A 22,685-nucleotide genomic window follows, 5' to 3' on the forward strand; every position below is an offset into this window, starting at 1 on the left:
AAGCTAGTACTTACTCCTTTACTAGGGGCAGCAATGCTACTTTATATTGTCAGTTTCCATGTTACCAGATACTATCTTGAGCTTAATAAAGTTTTCCTAGCGTCTGCAAGTGACACTATTCTTTCTTCGACGTGTTATCCCAATACCTAAGGTGTACTGCTGCTAAAAAGGTCAGGTGACACCTTGTTTCATAGGTTATTTCCTTTGTTTTGTTTTTGATATTTTTTAAAAGGCCCTTTTCCTGCATCTTTACTCTTGCCGTCTGTATTGGCTTCTTCCCTGTGGCCCATAAATATGCTCAAGTATCTCTCAGGTGAAAACAAAAACAAAAAGTGAAACATAAAATATATGTTCTCTGAACCTGATACCCCTTCTTAATTACACATCCTCCTTCCATCTAAAGTCAAGTTCCTTGAAATAAGCGTCTACCCTTCTGGTGTCCACATCTTTACCTCTCTTTCATTTGTCCAGGCCTAGATCAGGTTTCTGTACTTGTCACTACCCAGCAACTTCCCCTGCAAAGCTTCTCAATAAGTGACCTCCTAAGTCTCAAATCCGGCAAACACAGTTCAGTTCCTATTTTACTTGACCAAACACATTAGAAGTGAAAGGCTACCGTTAAATAATGTATTTTTCTAGTTCAGAGGCTGGCAAACTACACCCTGTGGGCCTAATCTACCAGCCCTCTGTTTTTGTAAATAAAGTTTTATTGGAATGCAGCCATACCCATACTGCCTATGGCTGCTTTCACACTACAATGGCAGAGTTTTGAGATGGAGGCTGTGTGGTCCTCAGAGCCTAAAATTCTTTTTTTTTTTTTTTAAGATTGGCTGTTTTTTAAAATTGTGTTTTCAATCAGAAATACCTCATCTGTTTACAAAATAACTCTTGAAAAATCCAAGAAGTACAGATACTATAAAACTAAAGCAAACTCCAGTTATGAGACACTACATACATCATGCAAAAACAACAGCCTCATCTCCAGGTTACGAAAATTAAAACTAAAAAGTCACTACATAGAAAAGGTCCAAGTTTTCAGCTTGGCAGAACTTGGGTGGTGCAGTTACAGAAAATGTTTAATAAACAGAATTGTTTTCCCCTATGTGTAAACAAAATGACAAGACTAAACCTGTGCCTGGCAATTTCAATCTAACTCTGAAGCTCCACAAAATACACAGACACCTTATACACTTCACCTGTTGGCATGACCATATAACCGTCTTTTTTTCTTAGTTGGTAGGGGGAAGGGCAAGGTGACTGTGCAGAGTAAAGACATGGGGAGTAGAAATATTGTATATTAGACATTATAAAGTCACGGTGAAAAGAAAGCCTCAATTAATGCATAGCCTAAGGGGGAAAAGACTACACTCCAACTTCGCAAAGTTAATTTAGAAGGATACGGGAAGAGTTTAACTGCAGTTTAAATGAAAAATGCATATATAATACAATGGAGCGCAATGAAGGATTCATGAAATATACAGCCTAAAATTCTTACAGAAAAAGTTTGCCGACTCCTGTTCTAGTACATTTAATACATCTGATCATTTCCTTCTAATTTATAAAACAATTCATTTTAAAAAAGATTTTAGATATAGTGCAAAGTGACTTTATTATCTCAACTTTCATTAGCATCTAAAACAACATGAGACATGCATTATTAACCACATTTTAAGATAAATAAATTGAGGTTTGGAGAAGTGAAGTTACACGGCTAGTTAAAGGCTGAACCAGGATTCTTGCTTGGGTCAGAATGGTTCTAAAACCTGTGGCTTTTTACCACTATTCTGGAAATCTTGTCCTCTCTTGGTTTCTGTGACACCTTTGTCCTCTGGTTCCCTGCTCACTGCTTTGACCAGTCATCTGTCTTCTTTTGCAGGCTTATCCACCTCTATTCACTCCTTCAGTACTGGTTCCAGAAAGCTCTGTACTCCATTCTCTTCTCTCTTCCCATGCTACACATTGTGCTTGAGCAATGGCATCCGTTCCCATAGCATCCAGCCTCTTATAAAAGCTTCTTATGAAAGCTGGTATATACCCACTATACTAGTGGGATGCCCAGAACGTGAACAACTTTCCAGGGAGAAATGCTGCACTCAGCCTTTAGCAGTTCCTTTCATGGGTGGCACGTGGATGGCTGCTCAGCAGTGGCTTCAATCTCTTAGCAAGTCCTGCCCAGGAAGGTCTAGCATCTGGCTGCAGGATGGAAAGGTGCTTCGCACTTATTGCTTTTTTCTTGGCCTTTAGGGTTCTAGTTAATAGAACCCTAAAAGACCAAAAGCATCACTCTTAAACATCTTGCTAGATTTTCTTTTAAAAAATCTGTTTTACTTGTGAGACTTTACTTTGTTCCTGCTAGATCTCCAGGGTCCAGACAGTGCCTGTCACAGAGTAGACACTCACACTGAATGAATATGGGGACTTCAATTGTTAATGTCAACTTTTCTTTTTCTAAAAGAAATTCATAGAAGAGGACTAAATGGCAAATGAATGATGAAAAGTTCAATCTTACTGGTGCTCCTAAATGACTGGAGCTACTGGTGCTCTTACTGGTGTTCAGGGAAATACAAATTGAAAAATAATTAGTTACGATTTCATCTTCATCAGGTTGGCTAAAATTAAAAAGTCTGACAATATAAAAATTTGTATGGGAAATAAGAATTCTCATATACCACTCACAGGATGGTAACTTGGTATACTTCACAGAATAATTTAGTAATATATAATAATAATAATATAGTCTATTATATAGATTTCAAATGTATACTTTCAAGAAATTCTTCCACATATGCCTAAGGAACTATGAAGGAAGGTGTTTCAGTAAAGAATTGTTTATAAGAGCAAAAACATGAGGATTCCCGGGGAAGATGGCCAAATAGAAACAGCTCCAGTCTGCAGCATCCAGCGAGACCAATGCAGAAGGTGGGCGATTTCTGCATTTCCAACTGAGGTACCTGGTGCATCTCACTGGGACAGGTTAGACAGTGGGTGCAGCCTATGGAGGGTGAGGTGAAGCTGGATGGGGTTTCGCCTCACCCGGGAAGTGCAAGGGGCTGGAGAACTCCCTCCCCTAGCTAAGGGGAGCTGTGAGGGACTTGCCGTGAGGGACAGAGATATCCGGCCCAGATAGTACACTTTTCCCATGGTCTTCACAACCCACAGACCAGGAGATTCCCTCCAGTACCTGTGCTGCAAGGGCCCAGGGTTTCAAGCACAAAATTGGGTGACCGTTTGGGAAGATACCAAGCTAGCTGCAGGATTTTTTTTTTTTTGGTACCCCGGTGGCACCTGGAACACCAGTGAGACAGAACCATTCACTCTCCTGGAAAGGGGGCTGAAGCCAGGGAGCCAAGTGGCCTAGCTCAGCAGATCCCACCCCCACAGAGTCCAGCAAGCTAAGATCCACTGGCTGGAAACTCTCGCTGACAGCACAGGGATGCTCCAGCATGGTGGGGGAAGGGGTGTCCACCATTACTGAGGCTTGAGTAGGCAGTTTTCCCCACATGGTGTAAACAAAGCCACCAGGAAGTTCAGACTGAGTAGAGCCCACTGCAGCACTGCAAAGCAGCTGTAGCCAGATTGCCTTTCTAGATTCCTCCTCTCTGGGCAGGGCATCTCTGAAAGAAAGGCAGTAGCCTCAGTCTGCAGCTTACACATAAAACTCCCATTTCCCTGGGACAGAGCACCTGGATGAAGGGGCAGCTGTGGGCGCAGCTTCAGCAGACTTAAATATTCCTGCCTGCCAGCTCTAAAGAGAGCAGTGGATCTCCCAGCACAGTGCTCAAACTCAGCTAAGGGACAGACTGCCTCCTCAAGTAGGTCCCTGATCCCTGTGCCTCCTGACTGGGGGACACCTCCCAGCAGGGTCAACAGACATCTCACACAGGAGAGCTCCAGTTGGCATCTGGCTGGTGCTCCTCTGGGACGAAGCTTCTAGAGGAAGGAGCAGGCAGCAATCTTTGCTGTTCTGCAGCCTCCTCTGGTGATACCCAGGGAAACAGGGTCTGGAGTGGACTCCTAGCAAACTCCAACAGACCTGCAGAAGAGGGGCCTGTTAGAAGGAAAACTAACAAACAGAAAGCAATAGCATCAACATCAACAAAAAGGAAGACCACGCACAAACTCCATCAGAAGGTCACCAACAACAAAGAACAAAGGTAAATAAATACACAAAGATGAGGAAAAACCAGTGCCAAAAGGCTGAACATTCCAAAAACCAGAATGCCTCTTCTCCTCCTAAGGATCACAACTCCTCGCCAGCAAGAGAACAAAACTGGACAGAGAATGAGTTTGACGAATTGACAGAAGTAGCCTTCAGATGGTGGGTAATAACAAACTCCTCTGAGCTAAAGGAGCAAGTTCTAACCCAATGCAAGGAAACCTTGATAAAAGGTTAGAGAAATTGCTAACAAGAATAACAAGTTTAGAGAAGAAATAAATGATCATGCATGACCTGACGAAGCTGAAAAACATAGCACAAGAACTTCATGAAGCATACACAAGTATCAAAAGCCAAATTGATCAACCGGAAGAAAGGATATAAGAGACTGAAGATCAACTTAATGAAATAAAGCATGAAGACAATATTAGAGAAAAAAAGAATGAAAAGGAATGAACAAAGCCTTCAAGAAATATGAGACTATGTGAAAAGACCAAACCTACATTCAGGTGTACCTGAAAGTGACAGGGAAAATGGAATCAAGTTGGAAAACACACTTCAGGATACTATCCAGGAGAACTTCCCCAACATAGCAAGACAGGCCAACATTCAAATTCAGGAAATATGGAGAACACCACAAAGATATTCCTCAAGAAGAGAAACCCCAAAACACATAATTGTCAGGTTCACCATGGTTGAAATGAAGGAAAAAATATTAAGGACAGCCAGAGAGAAAGGTCAAGTTACCCACAAAGGGAAGCCCACGAGAATAACAGGAGATCTCTCTGCAGAAACTCTACAAGCCAGAAGAGAGTGGGGGCCAATATTTAACATTCTTAAAGAAAAGAATTTTCAACCCAGAACTTCATATCGAGCCAAACTAAGCTTCGTAAGTGAAGGAGAAATAAAATCCTTTATAGACAAGCAAATGATGAGGGATTTTGTCACCACCAAGCCTCCCTTACAAGAGCTTCTGAAGGAAGCACTAAATATGAAAAGGAAAAACCAGTACCAGAAATGGCAAAAACATACTAAAATGTAAAGACCATCCACACTATGAAGAAACTGCATCAACTAATGGGCATCAACTTATGATGCCAGCTAGCATCACAAGGACAGGATCAAATTCACACATAAAAATATTAATCTTAAATGTAAATGGACTAAATGCTCCAATTAAAAGACACAGACTGGAAACTGGATAAAGAGTCAAGACCCATTGGTGTGCTGTATTCAGGAGACCCATCTCACATGCAAAGGCACTAATAGGCTCAAAATAAAGGGATGGAAGAAGATTTACAAAGCAAATGGAAAGCAAATAAAGCAGGGTTTGCAGCATCAGTCTCTGATAAAACAGACTTTAAACCAACATACATCAAAAAAGACAAAGAAGGGCATTACATAATGGTAAAGGTATCAATTCAACAAGAAGAGCTCACTATCCTAAATATATATGCACCCAATACAAAAGCACAAAGATTCATAAAGCAATTTCTTAGAGACATACAAAGAGACTTAGACTCCCACACAATAATAGTGGCAGAATTTAAAATCCCACTGTCAATATTAGACAGATCAATGAGACAGAAAATTAGCAAGGATATTCAGGACTTGAACTCAGCTCTGAACCAAGTGGACCTAATAGACATCTACAGAACTCTCCACCCCAAATCAACAGAATATACATTCTACTCAGTGCCATATAGCACTTATTCTAAAATCAACCACATAATTGGAAGTAAAAGACTCCTCAGCAAATGCAAAAGAATGGAAACCATACCAAACAGTCTCTCAGACCACAGTGCAATCAAATTAGAACTCAAGGTTAAGAAACTCACTCAAAACTACACAACTACATGGAAATGGAAAAACGTGCTCCTAAATGACTACTGGGTAAGCAACAAAATTAAGGCAGAAATAAATAAGTTCTTTGAAACCAATGAGAACAAAAATGCAACGTACCAGAATCTCTGGTACACAGCTAAAGCAGTATTTAGAGTGAAATTGATAGCACTAAAGGCTCACAGGAGAAAGCAGGAAAGATCTAAAATTGACACCCTAACATCATAATTAAAACAACTAGAGCAGCAAGAGCAAACAAATTCAAAACCCAGCAGAAGATGAGAAATATCTAAGATCAGAGCAGAACTGAAGGAGATAGAGATCAACAAAATCTTCAAAAAATCAGTGAATCCAGGAGCTGGCGTTTTGAAAAGATTAACAAATAGATAGACCACTAGCCAGATTAATAAAGAACAAAAAAAGAGAAGAATCAAATAGACACCATAAAAAATGATAAAGGGGAGATCACCACTGATTCCACAGAAATACAAACTACCATCAGAGAATACTATAAACACTTCTATGTAAATAAACTAGAAAATCCACAAGAAATGGATAAATTCCTGGACACACACACCCTCCCAAGACTAAACCAGGAAGAAGTCAAATCCCTGAATAGACCAATAACAAGTTCTGAAATTGAGGCAGTAATTAATAGCCTACCAACCATAAGAAGCCCAGGTTCAGATAGATTCACAGCTGAATTCTACCAGAGGCACAAAGTGGAGCTGGTACCATTCCTTCTGAAACTATTTCAAACAACAGAAAAAGAGGGACTCCTCCCTAACTCATTTTATGAGGCCAGCATCATCCTGATACCAAAACCTGGCAGAGACACAACAAGAAAAAAAGAAAATTTCAGGCCAATATCCCTGAGGAAGATTGATGCAAAAATCCTCAATAAAATACTGGCAAACCGAATCCAAAAGTACATCAAAAAGCTTATCCACCACGATCAAGTTGCCTTCATCCCTGGGATGCAAGGCTGTTCAACCTACACAAATCAGTAAACATAATCCATCACATAAACAGAACCAAAGACAAAAACCACACGATTATCTCGACAGAGACAGAAAAGGCCTTCAATAAAATTCAACACCCCCTCATGCTAAAAACACTCAATAAACTAAGTATTGATGGAACATATCTGAAAATAATAAAAGCTATTTATGACAAAACCACAGCCAATATCATACTGAATGGGCAAAACCTGCAAGCATTTCCTTTGAAAACTGGCACAAGACAAGGATGCCCTCTCTCACCACTCCTATTCAACATAGCACTGGAAGATCTGGCCAGAGGAATCAGGAAAGAGAAAGAAATAAAGGTATTCAAATACGAAGAGAGGAAGTCAAATTATCTCCAAACACCGCATATTCTCACTCCTAAGTGGGAGTTGAACAATGAGAACACATGGACACAGGGAGGGGAACATCACACACCGGGGCCTGTTAGCAGGTGGGGAGTATGGGGAGGGGTAGCAGCATTAGGACAAATATCTAACATAGATGACGGGTTGATGGGTGCAGCAAACCAACATGGCACATGTCTAACTATGTAACAAACCTGCACGTTCTGCATGTGTGTCCCAGAATTCAATAAAAGAAAAAAGGAGCAAAAGCATGATGACCTAAACATCCATCAACAGGGAAATAAACTAAGGTATATTCATTCAAAGGAATGCAGCATAGCAGTTAAAAAGAATGAAATCGTTTTATGCATATACATATAGATATAAAAAAACTCGAAAAAATTTATTTTAAAGCATGTTACAAAATGTGTGTGCCATATAATGACATGTATGTAAATTTTAAGAACAAAAAACCATTTATGTCTTGTTTATATAAAAGTGCACATGCAGGAGAAACATTACCACTTTCAAAGGAAGAATGCACACCAACTTCAATATGATAATTTCTCTGAGAGAAAGGAGTAGAGTGGGTACTTCAATTACATACGTGATGTTTCATTTTTTAAAAGATCAGAAGTAGAAAACAACTTTGTTTTGAAAAATTTAGACAACTATAATAGCAAGGCATATAAATCACCACACAATGAGCTTCTGAATCTCTGTTTATCTCCATGCTTTTAACAATTGAAGTTCCACATTAAAACTGACTTGACAGGAGCAAATAATGGTAAGAGTAAAAACACAAATGAACAAAAAGCACTTCTATATTTTTGGCTCATAAAAGTGAAAGTTAAGAGTTTCAAATAAAACCTCAAAAACCTGTATCTGTCTGTGGTCTTACTTTCATCATCATTCTCTATTATTTATGAAGTAATATTATCTAAGGTAATACATACTATGCCTGCTACTATGGTATTCTGGGAGTGGATTCGTGGGGTTTTGTTTTCTTTTCGAATAATCAGTACTGTTTCTGTTGATACTATATGAGGGTATCATACGAACCTGACACTAAATGAAAATACGTAGGGCAAGAAAAAAAGAAAAAAGACCCATATGATCACTATACAACCCTGAGTCTAATTTTGAAACTCATCTATTCTTCCTAAAGCTCACAGTGAACTGAAGGAATAATGAATTTGTTACTTTCAACTGGAATAAAAGTTAACTTTTTAAAAAGATGTTTCTAAAGCTTCATATAATATTGTAATTCAAATAATAGTTTTAGACCCATAGAGTGATAAAGCAACATAAGTCAAATATGACAAAGAGAGGTAGGAAGCTTAAAAAATAAAATGAACTGAAAAGTTTTCAGAAATCACTCAAATTTAAATGAAAACATCAATGTGAACTAGAGACCTTAAGAGCATATTTTTTACCGTGTCCTCAAAGGGACCCAACCAGCCTCTGATACCATCCTCCCTAAAAACAGTACTCCCCCATATACCCAGCTTTTGGGGTTGAATACTATTCTCACCGAAAGAAACTGAGGCTGCCACAGCAGTAGCTGATTCTGTCTTGGAGTGACAAAAAAATTAAAAAAAAAAAATAAGTAAAAGCATGTGATTACCAAGAAGCAAAGATGCTTTCCAAAATGTTAACACTAGTGCTAAAAAGGACACAGACACAAACTTAACAGACTCCTCTGAGGGCCACCTTATGAGAATTTGAGCATTGTTCATCACCACCATACCTAGCAGAAAATCAGCTGAGCCCCAGAAAAGGCATAAATGCATAGGTCCATAATAATACTTGTGTACTAAGAGACAGCATACAAGAGATTCTAATGGTTACAGAAAATGTGTTCAACTGATCTACCCAAATTTCATGAGTCCTCCACTCAAGTTTTGTCAACAACTAAGGATAGAATTAGATATTTTTCCTTTCTTATTTGAAACAAATAGTATTAGAAAATTGTGGCTGATATCCATTTTTTGAAAAGAAGTAAAAATCTTCAGGTACCTATTGTAAAAGAGAAATGTTACATATGGAACATGTAACTGTCACTTAATGTTTTAATTTTTGCTATCAAGGACACTTGTGTATGAAGAGCACATCCCACCTTAAAAGTAGGAAAGAGGGTATGACTCTAATCCCCATGGCCAGTCTTCAGTCCCACAGGAGATTATAAAAAGACAGGCAATCTAAAATTTACACAAACGTACTTTACAAAAACCTTGTTTTTTAAAAAAATTTTATTTATTTAAAGTTAGTTTCTACATGCTTATTTAGAATGATTTCACATCTAAATTTTTTGTATCTTATTCCTTTCTCAAAAAAATCCAAATTGTTTGTCTGCTTGTTTTGTTTATTTTTCTAAAGGAGAGCTAAACAGGAAAAAGCTTCTCCCCTTCTTTACTGAGTGCCATTTTCTGTAATATAGTTCAAGGCACTGGGGACGTACTGCATCTACTCTAGTATTTTATTGCTAACAAAGGCACCTAGGATCAAGCAAGAGGAGGGAATGTCTCTCCTGACATCAGTCTTAAAATTTTGACATGTCTAGTTTTTTCAACTAGCTGTACATTACTGTCATTCATAACTTTCACAAATCCTTCTTGAACCCACATAAAAAATCTGTGCCTACACCATTACTTGAAATTCATTAAGTCCCATAATTATCTTCTTTATGCTTGTCCTAAATGAATCCTAAACTTATCAGTTTGCCTCTTTTTCTAGAATTTTAGAACTTCTTGAATAAGCCTATGCTCAACTTAACCCGTGCCTTTTTAGATCGAAGGCCATTCACCCTTTTGGTCTACACTCCTTTAGCATAGCTGGATTTTTCCTCTCAGTCTAGTGGATCTTTTCTGGTTAGTCCCTAGTTCCATTAGGTCTTTTCTAAGATGCAATTGCCAAAACTGCACACAGGACACACGATGAGGAAACACCATAGATTTACGTACAGGTAGGATAACCATCTGGTTTGTCTTCGATAACTCTCAATGATGCTCAATGCTATGTTGGGATTCTTGTTATTATTAGAGTACTAACCTGCTGTTTTCTACATCCATAATAAATAAGTACTAGGTCTCTTTTCTGAGTTACAGTTTCAAAAGATTTAAGATTATTTTAGATTCCTTCTGAATAGTTCCCTTCCCTATTTTAAAACCAGTCAACAACTTTTTGTTGCTGTTCAAGAACACAAATTTTTTAGATCTTCCTAGAGCTATCATTTGTGGCTCTGCCCTATTTGAAAACTATTGAGAGTCACTGTTCTAGTTCACTTACAAAGAGGCTAAACAATTCCAGTCCTAGCACTGATGTCAAAGACCTGATCAACTATTTACATTTTTTAATCTACGAAATCATGCTTTTATCCCTAGCACCTCCCTCCAGATCCTTTGTTTCCTCCTTCCAGATCTCTTCTCCCAATTCCATGGTAATTTAGCAGATCATTCATTCATTCAAGAAATCTTTACTGGCATCTACTCTGTGCTATGCACAGAAATAATGTGTTAGGATTATTTACAATGAAAACACAAGGTCACTGCCCTCAAGAATTTCAGGCTGTATCATATTCACTAGGGCTCCTTTTTTTACCTGCCTATTTTATTCCTCAAAAACACTAGTCAGGCACAATTTCTTTATTCACACATTACTTGCTTTTCCCTAAAAAATTATTTGTTGATGTTTCTGGTGTTAGAATTCAATGGATTAACCCATGCCAAAATGAGACAGAATCACCTATATATTCTCAAGTCTTTTTTGACCTGCATTACAATTCAGTAGCCAGTAGCCCAAATGGCTATTTAAATTTAAATTAATTACAATTAAATATAATTACAACTTCAATGAAATAAAAGAAAACTTCAGTTCCTCAGTTGCATTAGCCACATTTCAAGTGATTTGTGGCCACAAGGGACTAGTGGCTACCATATTGGGCAGCACAGACTTGGACCATTTCCATCACTGCAGAAAGTTCTTTTGAACAGGAGTGGTCTAGAGAATTCTCATATAAGGAGTCACACAGTGGCCACATTAAAACAGTAGGTTATACACTTTGGCAAATAATTACTGCCTTCCTCAATAGTCACATAATACCACCTGCTACAAGTTATTTATATTCCTTTGGTCAGTATGGTTTAAAGTAGCTTAAATACTGACTACTGAATATGACTTTAATTATAATCTAAGTCAAAATATCACTCCTTTTCACTTTATGTGAGCAGCAGAATACATGACTGGAATCCATAATGAAAATACCTAAATAATAGTAATAATGATAATAATCAATTCAACATGAGAAATATCTTAAAGAAACTTACCCTCCTTCACTTTCTGCTTCCTCTGAACTATTACTTGTTGCTGAACTTTGAATTGTAGGGAGTCTTCTTTTTCTTGCTCTGTGCTGAGGGCTTACCTTATGAACAGTTATTTTCCCTCCAAGTTCATCTTGTATATATTCCTCCAGCTTTGGAACAGTTTCTTTAAGAAATCTGATTTCCTCTTTGAGTTCTTCCATATTTGTCAGTAATTCGTTTAACTTCTCCAGTATCTGAAGTTGTCTTTCTTGAAAGATCACTGTTGTTCCTTGGTCATTATGTATTTCATCTTGCAAAGTTATTGAATTAAATGTATTACCCAGAGAAAGAAATTTAGGTAACTTCATTGCTCTCCCTGGTTTACGGACCTTGTGGTACCACAAGAGCAGCAAGCTGATTCCAGCAGTGCCCACCATGATGCCAAATATCAGCTCTTTGTTTGTGGAATGAGGCATTTCTTGGTTTTTGTTTCTAAAATTAAAAACATAAACGTAAATGAATGTTTATGTATTTGTCCAAAACAAAAATATAGGTGCTTTTTCAACCAACAAAAGCCAAGTTTACATCACAAAAATCACTCTATGCCTATCACAGGGCTTATAAAAAGTAGGACAATTGCCCAAAAGGACAAATGGAAGTATACTGTTGTAAGAATCTTAGATTACAATGAAGAATTATCATATTAAGTTAAAGATGCATAACCATTAAAAAGCAAACCACTAAAACAACCACTAAAAAGTAAAAAAAAAATCCAAGGTAATACATAATAAGCCAATAATAGAGATAAAAATAGAACACTAAAGATACTCGCTTGGTCCAAAAGAAGGCAGGAGAAGGAGAAGAAAGAACAGATGGGCAAATAGAAAACAAATAGAAGAGAAATTATGCCATTATTAAGTGGGCAAGTGGTGCCAAAAGATCAAGAAATAACAGTTTTTGTTTGCCAACAGAAAAGACCCCATAAAAAGAAAAGAAAAATTGATGAAGTAGACATACAGAAAACTGCATAGCAATAAACTTGAGAAGGCAAAGGAGGTGGACTCTATTGTACAGGAGTTGACCTTTGATGGGAACATAAACCATTCATTCATAGTCATAAAAGGCAGATTATGTGAGCAGAGATTTAGGTAGGTGGGTAGACGCAGTGCTGGGAGGTTATGCAAGCTCTCTTTGATGGCTTCACTGTTCTAAGTGAGAAACGAAGCCAAGTAAATAGCTGGGAGTGAGCACTGGTGAAAAAATATCAGTAAGATGAAAATTCTGAATTAGGTTGTATACCCGAAATTCATCATCCTCTGCTGTGTATCCTATGATTCCACATATTCTATCAAGCATTGTTTCTTACACTTGAAATGGCCAATTAAATGTAATGTTTCAAATGCTTCCTTGGTGGTCTAATGGTTAGGATTTCTGGGCTCACAAATGCCCTGTGGAAGAGGGTCTGAGAGAACAAGCGGCCATAATCTATTTCTGAAAACCCTGCTTAAAAGAATATCTTTGGATTCCTATTTTACTGGATTATATGCCTGGAACACAGAAAGTATCCTGTTTGGATGCTCTACACTTCATTACAGGCCTAAGTGTCAATGAGAAGGATTGACTTTAAAATAATCTTCCAGAAATTACCTCAGGTGTTAGTAAATATTATATCTAAGAGATTTAAGAATCCCTTATTTCAAACCAAAGATTCCAGACAAAGCCTGGGTACTTAATCTGGCCTGCTTTACCTCACAGAAATTTGCCTGGAATTAACTTGAAAAATTTTTTTCACCTAATTGGTAAAACTGGAAACTATAAGTCTAACCATCTGCCCACTCCCAGCTCATCCAGGAGACATGCCAGCAGCAGATTCCAATCAATTTGTAACTTCAGCTGAAATTGTAGCTAATTATTGCTAGATGTGTAAATGTATTCCTACTAAAAAATTATATCATGAAACTAAATTATCTTGAAAGCTTACTGCAAAAAGAAAAATCACTCTATGCCTATTAATTACAATTGCATTCCAGTTAATAATCACACATCAAGTTAAATCATCTTTATTTTTGTCAATAAAATTATTAAGGCAGGATGTCCATTCGTTGATATAGAGGTCTATTGAAGGGAATCTTCCTATTGTGATTGCTTTCTTTTGCCCATATCTTGGACTTTTACATTAATATAGCCTAGTTTGAAAATATTTTCATTTAATAAGCAAATAAGTAGAAGTAAAAATCTATCTAGGAAGGAGAACTTATTCTGGAGACAGAACTAGGTTTCAGCAGTCATATTTTGCTTGGCCCTTTCTTTAGAAACCGCACCAATTCCAAATCATGTCTTCCATGCAGGACTTATTATTACTTTGCAGATAAGTGAACTGAGGCACACAGGTGTCAAGTCACTTACCCAGTGATCACCCAATTAGGAAGTGAAAACTGTCACCTTTGACACCCTGTTCTTAACTCTTGGATGCACCCACAACATGCGGGAGATTTGGAAAGCATCAACAAGGAGGTGAAGAAGAGTGCTGACTGAGCAAAGATGCTCAGAGCTGAAATATTATTTCAGAACCACGAAAATTAACTAGAAAAAAATGGAATCAATGGAACGGATATGTTTTAAACAAACACAATTACAGACTCATAGTTCAAGCAATGTTTGAGTTTTATAGGAGTATAAAACAAATGTGCTTCCACACAGATAATTTGAAAAATGACACATTAAAAATAATGTACAAAATACATCAGAATACTCGCTTGCCTTCAGAATAATTTCAAAGGTTGTATGAAGTCATTTACATAGCTTTTTTTTTTTTTTGAGAGTCTCGCTCTGTCACCTAGGCTGGAGTGCAGTGGTACAATCACTGCTCACTGTAGCCTTGACCGCTTGGGCTCAAGTAATCCTCCTGCCTCAGCCTCCCTAGTAGCTAGGACAACAAGCATGGGCAACCACGCCCGGTTAATTTTTACATTATTTGTAGAGTGAGTCTCCCCTTGTTGCTAGGCTGGTCTCAAACTCCTGGGCCCAAGTAATCCTGCCTGCACCTCTCAGAGTGCTGGGATAAGCAGCATGGGCCACCGCCTCCAGCCTTGTTAGCGTTCATACTTCTAATTATGTTAATAGTATACACTTGTAGTATAAAAATATAGTAATTAAAAACTTTACCAAACGGATTTTAATCACATGCAAAGTATTATGTTACATTTCAATTTGTAAGGTGCTAATAACAATGGAAAATGACATTTTAATATAGATTATGGCACTTAATGTGCAAAATTAATTAAAGGTTAACAGAGATGAGAATCAAGTATTCTAAAATGACATCAAAATGTTGACTCTAAAGCTAATTAGAATATGAAATGTTTTCTGAAGAAATGTCTGAAGAAACATTTCATTTCCATGTTCTAGTTTTAATTTTTAGATGTAGAAATTATGATTTACTAAATTAATTATAATGCTTTCACCATAAATCTAGCATATATATTCATTTACTTCATCAGCAGACCCTTATAAAATGCCTAACTCTAATAAACTCGGGGAAATTATGAAAAATTTTGCAAGGATAAAGATACATTACAAAAAAGCCCAAGGTTTAAGTTTCCTAAGAGAATTGCACTGAGACTTGAACTAGTGATCAGATTTCCTACAGTGTCCCGAAAACCTGGTACTTTCAAAGTGAATTCTATTGTTCATTTCATCAGGTTTTCATGGTTTTTTTTTTGTATTTTATAATTTATTTTAAATTCAGGGCTCCCAGGTGTTTGGTTTAGTCCCCAATGTTGGCAGCACTGATAATCTGGCCTCCTTTTTTGTGTGAAATAGGCACAGACCAAGTCTGACAGCAAAGAAACCCCACACAAAAACAAAACGCTTGCGCAAGGCTGAAAGGTTAAGATCCAAGGAGCCGAAGCGACAGCCCAGCAAGTGTCTCTCCTGAAATTCTTTGGGGTTTGCAGGGACCAGCCGGGCCGAGGCAGCAAACTGCCTGTTCCCCACGCACCCCACAAAGGGCAGCGTGCGAGGAAACACCGGCGACCTCCGGGGCTAGGGCTTCCGTGGCGCAGGGTCAGCGAGGGATACACCCAGGAAGCCACTACGGGCCGCAGCTCCAGCCCCGGGAACGCAGAGCAGCGCTCACTGGCGGACTCAAGCTTCGGCAGGGACACACCGACCCGGAAGTGCAGTCGTCCCCACCGCAAGTACTTCCGCTTCCCTCCGTAAGTCCCCGGCCCGGTCCGGCCCCCACCGGCTGAGCCGCCCCCTCCCAGACTGTGCACGCACCTGTGTTCAGTGCTCTGGCCTCTCAGCTGTCGGAGAGCGGAGACCAGGACCTGCTGGCGGGCAGTGGCGGGCAGATAGTAGTCCCGGAGTCCGCGGGTCCTAAGGTCCCGCGCCGCGGCCGTCGCGTCCTGACCCAGATAGCAGAGGCGCCGGGGGAGGAGCCCGCGGCCGCTCGGCCCGCCGCTCCTGCCCCCTCTCGCGGTGGGTTCAACTCTACCGGGACCGGCGCTGGGTGCACCTTTTGCAGAATAAAATCGCACGCCGCTAGGCGCCTGGCTCGCGCCGGACCGTGTGTCTCGGCCGTCGCCTCCCTTCGAAGCTAGTCGGCCCCTTTTCCGCCGCCTGGACTCTGGGCCTCCGCGCTAGCCCCAGCGGGTTCCCTTTCGCGTAGCTGCCACTCCGCACGCCCACCCCCGGCTCGCTTCGTTCCGGCTCCCAAATCCACTCCCTCTCCCCTGGGTAACCCTTTTTCTGTGCCGTTTCTAGGCACAACCTTGCACTTTACTCCGCACAACTGAGTTAAAGGCAGATGTCTTGCACTAATTGTTGATATCCGCAGCGCCGTGTTCATAGCTTTAACTCACATTTTCTTTTAATGAGAATTTTGCCAGCCTCTTCCTTCTCCCCGCCATTCAGAGTTGCCTTTAGATGAAATCCGCTATTTTTTCAGATGCCTGCTATTTAAGGTTTTACCCAGCTTTTTGTGGTTTGTATAATGAAACTAATTCTACTAAATACGCTCTTAAAAACTGGGCCGGGCGCGGTGTGTCACACCTGTAATCCCAGCACTTTGGGAGGCTGAGGCAGGCGGATCACCTGAGGTCAGGAGTTTGAGACCAGCCTGGCCAACATGGCGAAACCCCCTATCTCTACTAAAAATACAAAAAATTAGCCGGGCGTGGTGGTGGGCGCCTGTAATCTCAGCTACTCTGGAGGCTGAGGCAGGAGAATCTTTTGAACCCGGAGGCAGAGGTTGCAGTGAGGCGAGATCGTGCCACTACACTCCAGCCTGGGTGATAGAGCGTCCCCCCCCCGCCAAAAAAAAAAAAAAAAAAAAGCAGTACATACACCCCTTCTGTACTGTCCTCACCTTGAGTATTACTGCCTTAAGCTTAGGTTTGCATAACAATCTCTAAACTTCCCACCAATATATTGAGCAGAATTAAAAATGGGTACACTCTTTCTTAAAACAGCAACAACAGACAACACCCATAAAGCTATGAAGAATCCAGAAGGCTTCTTTTGCAATCCATATGCTACTGCTTACGGATAGGGATTCAGGGATTCTATAGGCTCTTTAAAATGTTTTCTTGAGCTTCAAGCAAGCCGCATTGAACAATAAGTAAGCCTGGCCATGGTCATTTTATTAAAAGTAATTTGTAGCCTGGCGCAGTGGCTCACGAACGAGTGTAATCCCAGCACTTTGAGAGGCCGAGGCGGATGGATCACTTGAAGCCAGGAGTTCGTGACCAGTCTGGCCAATATGATGAAACACCATCTCTACTAAAAGTAGAAAAATTAGCCGGGTGTGGTGGCACACTTCTGTAGTCCCAGCTGCTCGGGAGGTTAAGGCATGAGAATCGCTTAAACCTCAGAGGCAGAAGTTGCAGTGAGCTGAGATCAGACCACTGCTCAACAACCTGGGACAGAATGAGACTCTGTCTCAAAAAACAACAAAAAAACCTAAGTTGTATTTGGGAAAAGAGCAGATTAATCTTTAATCTCTCAGATTCGAAACTAGTAAGATATTACCTTCTACAAACCCACTTTCACTCCTATTTTTTATGCTTTGCAGCAACCTAGCAATGTAATACTAGCTTTATTTCACTAGAGTACAATATGATATAAACCGATCATGCAAAAAAAATTTCTCTTTTAGCAAGATTTAGGTTCCAAAGAAACTTGACTGTCTCTTCACTAATACATAAAAGGAGCTTTTTAGTATTTAAAACAAAATTTAAGCTTTTCCAGGAGCCCACTGATTTTTCACTGCTGCATCCCCAGCACATAACACGGAAGAGGCTTTCAATAAAAATGTGACATCTGGGCTGTGACCAAGGCCTTACCAGTCTATTCCAAGAGGAAGATGGCAGCTGATACTGACTTGATATTCAAGTTCAGGACATAGACTATGTCACACTTGCTCCTTTCCAATACCTTTGTTTCTATTCCTTGACCAGTAAAAATTATCTGAAAGGTAGAAACTCAGGGACAGTGACAACCATTGACCTTGGCAAAGCTGAAACTAAATAGCAAAGACAGGCACCATCTTTACCAGGTACTGTTGCAGGGGTGACATAAAAAAGAAGAAATGATTCCCCTCACCACTACTAGGAACGTTCAGTCTAAAAGGAATATCTGAAGGAAAAACCAGAACACACTAAGAATCTCAGAGTTACTGTTATTCATCAGAACCAGTACAGCATTGCAATCATTTGGGAGGAGTGGGTACAGACCCTTCACGATTTGCCCCAACCTACTTTTCCAGCTTTTCTCCACGACTTCCACCAGACATCATTCTACACTTCAGCTCTAGCTAAGCTAGATCGTCTACTCCACAAGCTATATCCTTTCTATCCTGTTCCTTGTGCCTGGAATGTCCTGCTGCTTGCTACCCATCCAAAACCAATTCATCCACTTCAACCTCTTTCCCTTGAGAAGCTATACACTCTCTCCTTCCCCGTAAGGAGTATTCATCCATGCCCCATCAAAACTTAAGGAAGGACCAGGAGTTTAAATGAATACAAAACGCCTCCCTGCTAGCTTACAGCAGAACTCTCTCATGTACACTATATAATTACTGCTTGCCAGTGACTGTTTGTGAGGCTGTGAACATCTTCAAGGATGGTAGCATTTATCTTTGTATCTTGAGAACCTGGCGTGGTACACACCCTCTATATGAGATAACTATTTGAAAAAAAAATATTTGAAAGTAATATGTACATTTGAGGGAAAAGCAGAGGAAATGTATAGTCCTTCATTATAGTAATTTGAGACAGGTGTGTCAATTTTTTTTTTCTTTAGATTTTATTTGAGTGGTTTTATTTCCAGGAAGCAACTGAATGGCAAAGTTAGTTTTAACCCTGTAACAGTTACCAATATGCTATATAACTATTCAGTTTTCTAGTTCCTTGTTGTTAAGTATTCCCAAATCTTATTAAACTTACATTCTGAATTTCTTTATTTGTAAACTGAGGGCTGAGCTGCAGATATAATTAGTACCACTATGCAATCCCCAACCCCCACTTCAAAACAGCAGAATCAACCTTCTTCATTTCCAGGCTGGTTTTAAGAAAGTATTTTAAGGAAGGGGTTAAGGAAATATTTTACTGCAAATAGCTGGGAAAACATTTTTTAAATTAAGAACACCCTAACCATTGAGAGAGGGAGAAGTGCACAGGCAAAGAGCAGGGACAGAGGAAGAAGTCTGCCAGGTGTAACTGAAGCTGTAAGTTCCCCGAATCATTTGTAAACGAGGAGGAACAAAGGGCAGCAGCAACAGCGACAGCAAGACCATTTATTGAGTCTTCTACACAGTTTTCAAGCTTTGTTCTTCATATGAATTATCTTATTCCATTTTCCCAACAATCTAATGAAGTAAATAATATACAGGTGAGGAAACCAAGCCTTCAAGAGGTGCAGAAACTTGTCCCAGGCCATGTAGTCAGTTTTAGAGACAATAATCAAACTTAGCTTTGTCTGAGAGCCTTTTCTCTTAAGCTAGCCCAGCTTGGACCCCCAGACCCTGCCTTTGATAGAACACCTAAAGGGGCTCTTCATAGCACCATTTACAAGAACATCATAGCCCTTTTAATGTGATATTACATCGTTTGTATCCCCCACTTCAGTTATTTAGGGTTCCGCTTTCACTGCTTCTGTTAGAGAAGAAACTGAATTCTCAAATCTGATCATTTACCCCATGGGGGATTTTCTGCAGTTTACCACAATCTAATCCACAGAGTATAAAATTACTTTGTCTTCATGATATTCAGGTTAGGCTAGGAATAGAATTTGGGGAAAATAGGAATATAGTACTATGTCTGATGTAGTTTTAAAAAAATTAGTGTCTAGAACACAGGAAAATTACAAAAAACATTTCTGAAAAGAAACTAACTTGGACTTTCTAAGGGAAAAATGTTTTCTCTGAAAAAAGCATTAGGGTAAGCTTATTAAATATTTCCATAGACTGATTAGTGCAACAAATTATTAATCACTTAAATACAATAAAATAGTTGGCCTAATAGTCCCATACTGAACAAATTAAAAATGGTATTTTAAAAAGATATGTATGAAAGAAAAATTAACAATATTTATGTTATACTACTTAGCAGTTCAATGTTGAATCAATTTATTAAAAATATACATACCTCATTAGGAGATAGATTTCTTATTAGAAAGTTCTATTTCATTAGAAACATTAAATTTTTGTTCCATGAAAAAAGTCATTTTCAGAAAGGCATGTACTAACCTTGCTCAGTGGTTTTCAGCAGTATTTCAGTGACGATTCAAGAAAAGAATGACGTTTCTTTAGAAATTGTGGAAGATTTTTTAAGTCACATTCCTCCACTAATTTTCCATGGCCTTTGTAAATAAAGCACAGCCTTGGATACAATCTAAAATGGAATTTGACAGATTCAGAGGAAAGACTGGTTTTGCCCCTCCCTCTGCATTCTTTCTTCATCCTGGAGACGACGTTCAGGGACACTCTTGACAATATATACATCAACTTCACAAGCTAAGGTCGGTTTCACTGGGGCTAATTAAAAACAAAGGTGAATGTTCATCATCATCAGACAAAATGTTGTTAACATGTATACAAAAAGTTAACTGGATGTGCTTAATTACATATAGTAATTGGAAAAAATATTTCATTTTGGATTTGGGTGGTAAGTCAATTTTAGACAATATTCTGCTGGGAAAAATTGGGATTAGCAGTTTTCAAGACTTACTGTCTTCAGACTATACAAAGAAAAGTGATTTTCCCTTTAGGAGCAGATCCTTTTCAAGAAATTGTTCAGTAGACAGAGCCCCTGGGTATACAAATAAATAAATAGAGAGAATCTACTCTCATATATTGCAATAGAGACACATTAATTAACCAACCATTGTTAGAGCTTTTTGAATTTTATAAAAATTATACTTCTATCATTATTAAGACACATATTTGGACTCCCAGAGAAGACAGTCTAGAAAAAGTTGAAAACTGAAACACTACTGTAGTGATTTTAGAAGAAAGCCTGACTGAAGAGAGTAACAAACCCATGTGTATTGTAATCCAAAATAATTTTAATTTGATTGTTTGGAACATGGGACATATCATGGAAATTATGCTATAAATGGTGGTTAATTTCTGTGAGAAACCCATAAAACCCTTTATACCCTATGTGATAACATACGGTATGGTTTGGCACTGACTTCAGACTTGGACCTGCTGATGTCAGGAAATCATTTATCTGTTGCTATGGCCTTGGCTGCTTCCACTTACAAAACAAAAAACTGAACTTGTCCCTGCCAACTGCTGCAGCTGATAACTGTCCAATGTCAAATGATCAGAAAATCCCCACCCTCCAGCTCTGACATCCACTTACCAGCTAGTGCAAAAAGAATCCTTCCTACCACCAGCCACAGGCTCTGCCAGGCTTCCAGCAAGAAGAGAATGACCCATTCCACCACAGCACTCTTTGACTTTCTCACACGAGGCAAAGCAACCCTTAAGAAACAACTTCTTTAAAGAGATAACCAAAAAAGGACAATTCCGACAGTAGTAACTTCACATTTATTTCTCCTAGTATCATAAACCCCCCATTTCTCAAACAAAAGGGTGCTGAGAGGAACCATTCTTTGAGACATAATGAGCAGCCAGTCACTCATTGTACAAGAAGCATAACTCAAGGAGTATGTGTATTTAATAAATGAAAGACTGTTAATAAACTAATTTGAATACTTCAGATATTTACCTACAGAAATGCACTAAGATTACAGAGTGACATTACAAAAGCTCAAAATATTTTCATAAAATATTTAACAGTGAGAATCCAACATTAGACATCAAGGCGCTTTGGGTATTTTCCTTTGCTAAATCTGTGCGATTATGAGATGTGGCCATAAATAGGCAGCATTACTTTCTCCCCTTTTAAAGAAGTAGAAACTGTAAAGATCCTTCATCAAGATAATACATTGTTAACATGGCTTAGATGAAAGCTTCAAAGGCATCTAACATCCAGATGAAAAATAAAAACTTCAGTTGATTCAAACACTTTAAAATACTTTGGTACCACCAATTATCCTTCCTAAAAGAAACTTCCACTAACCCTGGCTCCCCTTTCATGCTAGCACTTCCTTATTTAACAACCTCCACTAGGAAAAACCTGCAGTGTCCTCTCACAGGCTTCACTTCCTGACTTCTGTCCCATATACCAACCTACTGCAGAAACCATTAAAACTTCTCTTTCCAAGGAGGGCAAAGGTCTCCTGGTTTCTCTTTTGATGTCTTTGGAACAGGGTTTCTCAACTTCAGTACTATTGATTTTTTGGACAAAGAATTCTTTGTTGTAGGGAGAATTCTACATTGTAGGATGTTTAACAACTTCTCTGGTCTCTGCCAACTAATTTATGTTAACATGTAATTTCATGGCATCTAAGCCCTTAATTAACACTAAACAGCACAAACACAGGTACATTCTTCTAGAGATTTAAAAAAATGCTTCTATAGGCTTGTTAGGCAATGCCCCAGTATTGAAAGACTATCCTATGA

At 39.0% G+C, this 22,685-nt stretch overlaps 1 protein-coding gene across 2 annotated transcripts in view; it reads right to left on the minus strand.

The window, feature by feature from the left end:
• Nucleotides 1–16,032, minus strand: part of RMDN2 (regulator of microtubule dynamics 2) — a 141,164-nt gene extending 125,132 nt beyond the window's left edge. Inside the window, exons 1-2 of one of the 2 annotated variants that reach the window (XM_011935957.1) lie at nucleotides 15,932–16,032; nucleotides 11,675–12,142 (exon numbers count right to left, since the gene is read on the minus strand). In XM_011935957.1, the coding sequence (XP_011791347.1) occupies nucleotides 11,675–12,126 (452 nt within the window). In that variant the 5' untranslated portion in view covers nucleotides 12,127–12,142; nucleotides 15,932–16,032. Of the gene's footprint in view, nucleotides 1–11,674; nucleotides 12,143–12,482; nucleotides 12,661–15,931 lie in introns of those variants that run through there. The other variant, XM_011935956.1, reaches the window with a different exon arrangement.
• Between the last annotated feature and the right edge of the window lie 6,653 nt (nucleotides 16,033–22,685).

This window comes from Colobus angolensis, unplaced genomic scaffold (assembly GCF_000951035.1).
Source record: "Colobus angolensis palliatus isolate OR3802 unplaced genomic scaffold, Cang.pa_1.0 Scaffold15, whole genome shotgun sequence".
Taxonomy (NCBI): Eukaryota; Metazoa; Chordata; class Mammalia; order Primates; family Cercopithecidae; genus Colobus; species Colobus angolensis.